Here is an 11,121-nt window from a genome sequence, read left to right as displayed (position 1 = left end):
GGTAGTGGTTTGGACTGCGTACACTTAACCCTCCCCAGATTCCGCTCTGTGGGAATACACCGGGTATGTTGTTGTTGTTGCATTTTTGGATGCCTTATGTTCAACTGGGGAAAGGTGTTAAAGATAATAAAGTAGTAACTAAAAATTGTTTCCCGTATCGTCGAACAGAAAGAAATTTGCTTTCGTAAAGCTTTTAGATAAGATGGTCACATGCTTGAAGATGATATCGGAGCAAGGTGATGTTTAGTTAAAGTTTGTTACATTGTCTCGCGTGTTTGGCTCATAAAATACGAATCAATCCAACACGCGTAAAGATGTGTAAAGATAATCTTTCTTAAGGAGACCCTTGGAGTAATTAGTAAAGTTGTTGTCATGTGATTAGGAGGACACGAGTTGCATCGAAAATCGTTTCTGGCAAAAATGCTAGGTAAGACTGCGCATATCAGCGATGGTCAACAATTAAATATCAAAGTGAGGCATATCACTTAAAAAGACCGCGCATATCAGCGATGGTCAACAATTAAATATCAAAGTGAGCGACTAGCATTGGATGACTTAAATATCGAAGTGAGGCATATCACTTAAAAATGAGCATTCGTTGATTTGGTATGAGCACTGGATGCAAGTAAGTTTTTACCGTACCAATCCTAAATATTGAAGTGAGGCATATCACTTAAAAACGAGCGACTAGCCTTCATTGATTTGGTATAAGCACCAGATGCAAGTAAGTTTTTACCGTATCGATCGTAGAGATACTGCAATCAGTACAAAAAGATATGGACCATATCATATGGTAAACCTTTTCTCTTTACCCCATTCTGTAAAAGACTTTTTTACACAAGGATTCAACAAGGTACTCTTCTATGTAAACCACATTGGTGGAAAATGGAAATCCACCTTCAAAAGATTACAAAGGGTAGATGGGGTGGGGGGGGGGGGGGGGGGAAAAAAAAAAAAAAAAAAAAATCCAACTATGCAAAATCTAAGAAGAAACTAAATGAAAAGATCCAGTTCTGAGCAATCCCAACTACAAAACTTCTACTTTCGCGAGAGCCATGTCGTATATCTAGCACTAGTTTTGGGTGTGTTGTCGAGGGTATAACCGGAGCAAGAGATCAAAATTGCAGCATTGCTATACATGGAATACATATCGCCAGAAGATGATGAACACAACTCAGAGGTATTTCCCAGATGACTTCCAAATTCTTCCTTCGAGAGATACTATCATAACAGTAACATCGTCATGGTACTGCCTACGATCTCCATGGGGGACGTTCAGTAGTTCATGCAAATCCATTCCTGCAGATAAAACTAACATTCAGTTACGAACATGCAGTTTTGTAACCGAAACAAGTCATTTAAAGAGGACAGTATAAGACCAAACATGAAATCAATGATTTTGTTATCATAGTTTTACCCAGTGTTCAGGGAAGCATCATGCATTAAGGGAAGCATGACGCGATGAGAGCGAATCATTGAAGTGACGCAGTGAAGAAGAAGCAGTCGCAATAGTGGTAGTCTCACAGTGAAGAAGAAGAAGTCGCAGCAGTGGACTTCAAAGTTAACCTTAGAAAATTGCAGCAGTGGCAGTCACCGCAACAGACTCTTTTTTTAAAATTTAAAATTGACCCTAAAAATAAAATCAACATGATGCGCTCTCGCATCAGCCACACACAACGAGAGGGGCTCGCATCGCTTCACATAAATGCGATGATGCTAGCGCATTCCTGAACACTGGTTTTACCTAAGCCACAAAGACGGAAAATGAACTGGTAGAGAAACAAGATGCTACAGTATGAATAACTTATGATTACAATGGAGGTGGAGCCAAATTTTTTAGTAGATCTAGTGCCTCGGAACGTAAAATGGAGAATAATGGAATCATTTGGAGTTAAGAGAGGGTGTGGAGGAGAAACAGGACGTCACGTGGAATTAAAATAGAATCCTTTGAATTTATCGTAATAACTTAAGATGCAAATGCGTAAACCAACTGGCTATGGAATGCAAGTGGAGCAAACCTAAAGAGACTGACAATAAGCTCATGAATCGCAACATAGCCCACACCGATATAACCTACTTTTTCTTTATCTAAAAGAATTAAAATAAGGTACAGATAGCTTCTCAACTGCAACGTAGCCAACATGAATAACAAACAACAATATCGCACTCAAAACTTCTGAAATATAACCTCGGAAAAAGTTATCTATTACTAGGAAGACATGACTTGGGCACAAGGATGAAGGTTCAAGACTTCCCGATTATTTAAAGATCAGAGTCCTGCAGCACTAACACTTCTTTTTTTTTTTGAGGACGACTAAAACTATTATTTTGATTTGCATATACCTTGAGTTTTGGGGAAGATACAAACTTATATAATTGGAAATGCACATACTTTAGCATCGATAGTTTATTTCTACGTCATAGTTTAGATTAAATAGCTTTTGTAACCTTTTATTGCCATAACTTTTAAAAATGGCATATCTTAAAACTCAAATAATTGTTGTTTGCTAGAAATAAACTAGCAGTGGTGAAATTATTTCATACTAGCAATTGTTTGGTGACATTTGAGAAGGATAACAGCATTATCGTTTTAACGTTCTTTTAAGCAAAGAATTTTTCAATTCGTACAACAACAAATATTCAGAATGACGAAATAGGCCAGAATAGATACAAAGAATTCACATAGCCTATCTCTAATTTGGGATTGAGACGGAGAACTTTTAAGAGAAGGAAACTGCTAGGTGATTTATCAGCTCTAGACGTTCAGGTAACAAAATACAAGAATGGTCTAAATGAGAAGGAAAAAAAAAAAAGGAAAGATGACGGCGAGTCTGAAAAATTAAATGTAATTTTCATGTCAAAACCTCAGGCTGTGCAGCCAAAATCAACAGCAACTTAATACCGTAAACTCTCCACAGAAAAACTAGAAAGAAAATTTACCGGCTTTCTTGGCTGCACGGAATAAGAGCTCCTCAATCAGATGCTGAGCAGGATCCCCATCAGGAAATTTCTCCATGAAATTCTCAACACGACAAACAACCTCCTGATTGCTGAAGTATTGGTATAAGCCGTCAGAAGAGAGCACTAAAAATTGATCCTTGGGACACAGTTTATGATGTCGCAGCGAGGGTGTACAAGATAGGTAAGGAGCATCCCCAATATATTCGTTCCGAAATATTTCTAGCAATGGCTCATTCAATTTAGGCTGCATCGGCACATCTCAAAATATTAGGCTGACTGGAAACAAGCAAGTAAATCTACGAGCTACACATGCAACGGCCTGCATCCAACTCTTTAGCATGATGCGCCCAAATAAACAGATGTCTGGCAAACTTTGTATATTCAGAGTAACTATAGGCGGAAACAACAGTAGTTGCTAGGGAAAACAGAAAAAGATCGTTCCACCTTGCAGACATACATACATACATAGATTTAATTGGATCAGAAAAAACGTGCAGGTCAGTATCTGACATATCAACTATGTAATAGCACAAGATGGAAATAGGCGACAACTTTTAATGTAAAACAAGGACCTGAATAAGCAAATGTGCAAGTTGATGCAAAAACGGGGGATTTTTAGGATTGCAAATGAGGATGGAGAGAGAAAAGAAAATGACGAACCCTTTTAAGGAAGCCTGCTCCAAAAGCACGAGTGACCTTTAGACGGCCTTTCACTCTACCATTAACAATGCATCTGCTGTCGTCTGGGTGTTCATTCTTAATTCTAGTGATTTCCTGGAGATTGTTACAAGAAACAAACTGTCTAAGAACCTGATTAATTAAAATACAAACACGGAGAAATTTAACAAGCAATAGACAACTATAATTAAGCAAAATAAATGAAGTAAAAATAATTTCCACCAACTTTATAAGTCATTATTTTAACTTTTATTGGCTGATTTTTTATGTTAAATTTTTAACTTATTTGAATTCACTAATAAATACTTCCTTTGTCTCAATCTATGTGATACATTTTCCTTTTTAGTCTATCCTAAAAGGATTGATACCTTTCTATATTTAGGAATAATTTAAACTTTAAATTTTTCATTTTACCTTTAATGAAATGATATATTGTCGCAAGTATCTATGGTTTGTTTAGACCAAAAGTTTCGAAAGTCTTATTTTCTTTCTTCAACGCCCAAATATAACATAAAATCGGACCAAGGGAGAACATTCATAGAATTTTTTAACAATTATCTATAAGATTACCGAGCATATTACTGTCTAGTATTGTTTTTTGAAGACAGCTCATGCATGATGAGGCACACATCTTAGCACCTTGGTGCCTACACTATAAAGAGACACCTAAACGAAGTGAAGCACAACCTAGGCTTCGCCAAACTTCAAGCCTTAAGTGTGCCACAAAATGAGCCTTCAACAAACCTCAAAGGAATTAATGCAACTAATTTCATTATAAACACCATAAAAACTAGAAACTACAGATCTGACACGGAAAAGAGCAATATGAAAAAAGGATGCAATTATAAAATTTTAGTGGTTCATCGACCCCCCACAGTCCACCCCCAGTCTAAGTTGCTCGGACTCGGGTACGGGTATCCGAGACGGGTGCGGATCCGAGAGTCGAATTCGTCAAAATATAAATTTTAAGATTCGGGGGTGCGGATCTGAGTATGGATACAGGTGCGGGGATTCGGCTCCAAAATAATCAAATATTATAAATATAGAGTAATAGTATTAGTATTAGAAACTTTTTCCAAAATTATAACTCACGTATATTTACCAAAAAAATAAAAAATTAAGTACAATTAAAATTCTAACCGACACACTGTTGTCAAAGTAAGTATACTGTTGTCAAAGTATATCATAAAGAATTTAAAATAAAGAAGTTTAATCAACCGAACTAGTGTTGTCAAATAAAGCATACACTGATTGTTTTTATTTATTTATATATATATATATATATATATTAATATTAATATTAATATTAATATTAGTATGTACTCCATTTAACAAAAACAAATAAAACACCGGCTGAACTGACACAGTGATGCCAACGCCGACGCCGACTGAGGTGGGAAGAAACGGATGATTGACGACGACGACTGAGGTAGGACGAGGACGACGACGGCGGTGGCACATCGACAACGTCATCTCTGTTTCGCCCATTCCGGTGATTGTTGGTCGGATTTTTTTCAAGTAAGTCGCCGATTAATTTGGTCAACATCTCCGAAATCGTTTGACCAAATCGGAGACGACGGAAGCACCCGCACCCACCTCAGTCTCGTGTCGAGATGGGTTCGGCGGCAAAACCGCCGAGTCCGAGTAACATAGCCCACAGTAGGTTGGCTGAGAGGGAGGTTCACAAGCATATTGCTTAACCAGTCTAAAAAGCATGTTAATTCACCCTATTCACAGTATATTTAACATTACGAGCGGGAGCCTTAATTTGGATGGGAAACAATGTCAGATAGAGTACTGGCTATCCTCTCAGCCTCAACTCGGTCGGATACTTTTCTTTTGAACGGAAGGATCATTGGAAACAACCTCTGATAGCATCGATGGTGGCATACTTCCGCTTAAGGGTGACGAGCTTCAATTGAAAATCAAGAGTATGTTAATTAATGAAGAAGAGCCCAAGTATGAGCCAGAGAAAAATGGCGACGAGTGGGCTGGGTACTACACATATTTCAGAGTCCAAATCCAAGCCCAAGAGGAGAAATATTGAGCCTCAAAGAAGAGGCAAAGGATCTGAATTTTGGAGGCCCAAAGGAGGATCTCCATGCTCAACAAGAGCTAATTTGCATGGCCAAATAGGGCCGAATTCACGTGAGAATCAATACACCAATTAAGTTAAAGTACACGTGGACTTAATTTGTCATTTTTTCTTATTTTTTAGGGAAGAATTTTGATACTATTTTTTTACATGTTGTCCTTGTTAGATTTTTTGGTATTTAATTATTTCCATTAAAGTAGATTTGTACCTCATTCTACTTGGGATAGGTTTTCCTTATATATAGGGTGGATTCTGTTATTTTTGATAAGACACAATTAATATTATTTGAGAGATTTCTCTTCTTTACTCCTTTGTGTGTGATAGACTGTGAATTTATCTTACAACCTTATAAGAACAATTCTTTAAGAGTTAAAGATTAATTCTTAACTTGATACTTTTGATTTCTATTAAAGTAAATTAAAGAAGGTAATTAGTCTTATTTCTTGTCTCGGATTTCTTCGAAATAGGGTCTAGACTAGGAGTGGGCCGAAAAACCGAACTGAATTATTTTGGCTATTTGGTTCCTTTTTTTTATTGGAAGTTTGGCTCCCTTTATGCGCTGGGCCCCGACCACAAGGGCCTACTGTACGCAACCTCACCTTACATTTTTGCAAGGGTTGTTTCCAAGGCTTGAACTCGTGACATCTTGGTCACATGAGAGCGACTTTAAATGTAATATAAAATGTTTTTAAAATTAATTAATAAAAGAACCGTTACTCGTAAACCGGACACCGAACCAAAGTACCGAACTTCCGAAAACAAAACCGAACGAAGAACCAAATTAAATTGGTTCAATTCGATTATTCAGTTCCACAGTTATGCCCACCCCTATTCTAGACTCCAGATTACCTTTTGATCTAAGTTCTTGAATTAAACACTTAAGTGTATCATAATTCGCATTAATCCGTTAAATTTTTAATATAAAGATCAATTAGGATTCTTAGCACTTGATTTCATAATTTGGGGATTTTATTTTCAAATTTCACATATCTTTAGCTTCAAGTCTCTAATCTTCATTTTTTTTTTTAACCTGGTAAGGTTGTATTCTTCGGCATTAAGGATATGCCAGAAACCTTCAAAAGAGAAACAGGGAGAGAGAAGGAAGGAAACTACTTACAAAACAAGAACCGATTTGCATGGCCAAATACGGCTGAATTCACGTGACAATCAAGCCAATTATGGCTGCATGGCATTACGCCAATTAGGCTAAGGTGCACGTGGATTTAGTTTGACGCCAAATTTGTCATTTTTCCTAATCATTAGGGAAGAATTTTGACACTATTCTTTACATGTTTTCCTAGATTCTTAGTTAGATTTTTCCTATTTAGCGATATCCATAAAAGTAGATTTTACTCTCATGCTATTTCGAGATATGTTTTCCTCCTATACAGGGCTGAATTCACGTGACAAAGAACCCATGCACTTGGCATTCAGAAAATTGCCCTATTAATTCTCACCCCCGTTGCCCCAACACTAAAGCATAAGAAGGTTGAGAACTTCACATTAATGCATGGATTTCATAGCTGACGGAAATCTGTGACCAGTATTCGACTACAAACAACAGTTCGCTTAAAAGAGGAGAGATGTGGGGATAAAAACAAAGAATAAAAGAAAAGCAAAAGAATGTTAATAGATATCTAAAACCTCAAGTAGTTCAACAAGTAATCTGTTTGTAACAAATTCAACAATGCATCCGATATGATAGGTATTACAAGTAGAGAAGGTACCCAACGCATGAGAAACTATATTTGATCAGTTATATTAGACGCTTACTGGAAGCTTCCTCAACCCGTTATTTTTTTTAGATGGATAAAAGAGTACTAGAAACGACGGATATCCAGACAGCTGCTTGTATCAAATCTGGAAAACTCACATTTGATAAAAGAGATAAGTGTTTCTAAAACATCTATACCAGCAAAAACACAGCAAATCCTAAAATTTAACGACGGTTCAATAAACTTCTACTAAAAGCTCACGAGATGAAACCAACTCCAGTTTGGCAGACACCCATATGAAACAGCTTTGCATATAACTAAAGCAGGAAACTGATGTTGAGACTTCTATGCTTCAGAGGTTCCTATCTAGAATGATATTATGATGAAATTGCATGACTTATTATATTCAATGATCTTAGACCAGCAAAAGCCGGTGATGAGCAAGACGAGCATTAGGTTTGGAGCAGCAGTAGATAAAGGAAACAGCTTTTAAGTTGCATTAATTGATCTATTTGATGTTTAATAACTCCTACTGAGAAAAATATTACTTCAGTACCTTAGAAGAATGTTATAATTCTTACTCGATTATCAAACTTCAAAAATGGAATGAAACACCAGTAACAACCCATTGACAACAAATAAAGAAACCAAAGACACTTACTTCTTCAATGCTAGTGCTGTGATCAGTAGACAATTGCAAGGCAGTCAGCTTAGCATCTTGAATAGGTATATCATTCATCACCTTATTTTCCACATCGACGGCAACTTCAGGTTCTTCAACAATACCCTCAACAGCCAATTCACTAATACATGGACCTCTTGATTCTAAACTAGAACTAAACTCCTCAGGCTCGTACTGTGCCACAATAGCGCGACTATCTCCCACATTCATTACATACACATCTTCATCTCTCATCAGAGCAACCAACAAACAAGAACCCATTAATGCAACCTCAGGATGCTGATCAAGATTTTTATCTGTCATATCCAAGTATGCGAGCTCAGTAACTTCGAGAGCTCTTGACATTGCTCTCAAAACCAACTCATGATCAACCGGACCCACCTTACGCTTCCGTTCGCTTCTATTAGTCCTTTCTTCTACTCTATTCTCGCCTACTTCAACTTTCTCTTTAGCTTGCAATCCGAATTTCCATGGAAATAACCTCTTACTCTCTTTATGCTTAACTAACAATCCATGTTTCAACTTCGACAACAACAACGACCTCCTATTAACTGCTGAACCTGCACTATTTACACTTAAAGCGTCATCTACTGAAAATGCAAATCTATCCGAACCTGAAAGATCAAGACCATCCTCGGCCTCAGCTTCTTCTAAATATTCCCACAATCTCCTCCTCCTAACCACTATTTCCCCTGATTGAAACGTCACCTTCTTCTCCGACTCTTTATCTATCTGTTCCAAATTAACTTCATTTTCACTTTCTCCTACTCCCCTACTCGTGGGGTTAGGTTCTTGATTCGAATTTGATTCATTTGAGTCCTCAACGACCACTTCTTGATTGCTAGTATCTTCACTACCCCAAAACAAACCCTCTAATTCTTTGTACATTGCTTTGTACAGATTACTCATCAAGAATTCAGGTCCATCGGGACCATTAAACCCATCATAAATCCCAACGAAAAGCCATCCATGTTCCTCCGATACGACTACATGTACACGATCCTCACCGGCTTTTCCCAACGCCCATTGTACATTACTATCACTCCCTACATCCGAATCACGAGTACAGTTTCCACCACCCGTAATTTCCTTCCTCCCTATAAAATTCCTCACCGGAACAACCCACGGCCTCCTATAAAATGCCTTCCTAATACCCGAAATACCCTTCTTTCTCCTCTTTTTTACATACATTCCACCTAATGGAGCTGAGAAGGGAACTCCATCCCTTCCTCCACCTCCACCTCCACCCCCGCCAGCTCCATCCGAGCTAGCGGGGGCATCTAACGGTCCAGATAGAGCACCTCTCTCTATCGGACCGGACATAAAAAATGCTCTTTCCATTGAACCAGCCGGTTCACCATCGCCACGGGGAACCGGCTGTAAAGGCAATGCACAAAACAACGACGTACTTTCAAAGCCATTTACAACACTACCCTTAACAACACTACCACTAGCACTAGCACCACCAAAACCTACAACACTACTAGTGTCTCCACCACTACTACCAGTACCAGTGGCATTATCGTAAATATCATCAAGTTGACTAACAATTTTAGGAGTATAACTATTTGCACTTACAGAAGCACCTGAAATAGCTCTGAACCCGGTTTCTACTGAACCGGCCGGTTTACTATCGAACCGGAGTGAATTAGAAGGTGAAATAAACCGATCTGAATTTGTAGGAGAAATAAACCGGTTCGATGACCTTACATAACAGAAAGAATGACCAAGTGTATCATCAAGATCCGGTTCACCACCGCCAGTTAAGATTACTTCAGCCGGTTCAGCTGCCCGGTTCACTGCCGGGTTAAGACATGGAAATAGCTGTGAAGAAAATCCTCCACCCATTACATTCGAACCCCCCACCCCACCCCACCCCCACCCCACCAACCCCAACTTCAACTACAAAAAACTTAGCTAAAGAAGAAGTGGGTGTTGTTGGTGAAGTAAAAGGGTGTGTAAATGTGTTAGTTTCTTGAGTTTTTGTTGAGAGAGAAAGCTGATATATATAGAGAGAGAAAGAGCTAAACATGTATGTATAGGTGTATATAGAGAGAGAGAAAAAAAAAGGTAGTTTTTTTGGTAATGTTTTTGAAAAATGAAGGCTTGTTTGGAAAAAAAAATTATATATATATATATAGGAGTTGTGAGTCTCGTGAATTTGATCAAAGAAAGTAACTAACACGATTTTCGTGATGGTTGGTAGGATTTTATGCAAACAAATATGTATTGGAGTTGTTGGTGACAACTGTCAGGTATCTCATGAATTTGATCGACGAAAATAAGTGACACAATTTTCGAGAATTTGATCAACGAAAGTAACTTCCACATAAAAACTTAGCTAAAGAAGAAGTAGGTGTTGTTGATGAAGTAAAAGGGTGTGTAAATGTGTGTTTCTTGGTTTTTTGTTGAGAGAGAAAAAGAGCTAAACATGTATGTATAGTTGTGTATATAGAGAGAGGGGAAGGGTGGTGTTTGGTGATGTTCTTAAAAAATGAAGGTTTTTTTTAAAAAAAAAGTAAATATATATATACAACGGAGTTGCAGGTGAAAGCTGTCAGGTATCTTATAAATTTGATCGACGAAAGTAAGTGACACGATTTTCATGATGGTTGGTTGGATTTTATGCAAGAAAATATATAATGGAGTTGTCTATGAAAGCTGTCAGATATCTCATGAATTTGATCGACGAAAAGTGATATGATTTTCGAGAATTCAATCGACGAAAGTAAGTGGCACGATTTTTGAGGTGACTAGTTGGGTTTTATGCAGAACAACTATATTATAGAGTGAAAAAGGGGAAGGGGTGTTGTTGATGGAGTAAAAGGGTGCGTAAATGTGTGAGTTTCTTGGGTTTTTGTTGAGAGAGAAAGTGGTGATATAGAGAGAGAAAGAGCTAAACATGTATGTATAGGTGCGTATATATATATACAGAGAGAAAAAAAGGGGTTGTTTTTTTGTACAATGTTTTTAAAAAAATGAAGGCATTT

General features: G+C 37.7%; 1 protein-coding gene across 1 annotated transcript; it reads right to left on the bottom strand.

The window, feature by feature from the left end:
- Nucleotides 1-766: 766 nt before the first annotated feature.
- LOC107850837 (protein phosphatase 2C 29) lies at nt 767-10,543 on the bottom strand. Its single transcript, XM_016695620.2, has 4 exons — nt 8,111-10,543; nt 3,622-3,735; nt 2,941-3,205; nt 767-1,299 (listed from the first exon to the last, which is right to left on the bottom strand). Exons 1-4 carry the CDS (start codon nt 9,977-9,979, stop codon nt 1,175-1,177), a joined length of 2,373 nt encoding a protein of 790 aa, XP_016551106.2. The 5' UTR covers nt 9,980-10,543; the 3' UTR covers nt 767-1,174.
- Between the last annotated feature and the right edge of the window lie 578 nt (nt 10,544-11,121).

Source organism: Capsicum annuum, chromosome 1 (genome assembly GCF_002878395.1).
Source record: "Capsicum annuum cultivar UCD-10X-F1 chromosome 1, UCD10Xv1.1, whole genome shotgun sequence".
NCBI classification, from domain to species: domain Eukaryota; kingdom Viridiplantae; phylum Streptophyta; class Magnoliopsida; order Solanales; family Solanaceae; genus Capsicum; species Capsicum annuum.
The sequence above is the reverse complement of the archived record's forward strand: the minus strand, read 5'-3'. Positions and strand labels throughout refer to the sequence as shown.

Coding starts and splice junctions, on each gene's coding strand:
- LOC107850837 (XM_016695620.2), bottom strand. CDS start 9,979: ATGGGTGGAGGATTTTCTTCACAGCTATTTCCATGTCTTAACCCGGCA. Junction 3,736..8,110: donor ACAGCACTAGCATTGAAGAA/GTAAGTGTCTTT, acceptor AACAATCTCCAG/GAAATCACTAGAATTAAGAA. Junction 3,206..3,621: donor GAGCAGGCTTCCTTAAAAGG/GTTCGTCATTTT, acceptor GTGCCGATGCAG/CCTAAATTGAATGAGCCATT.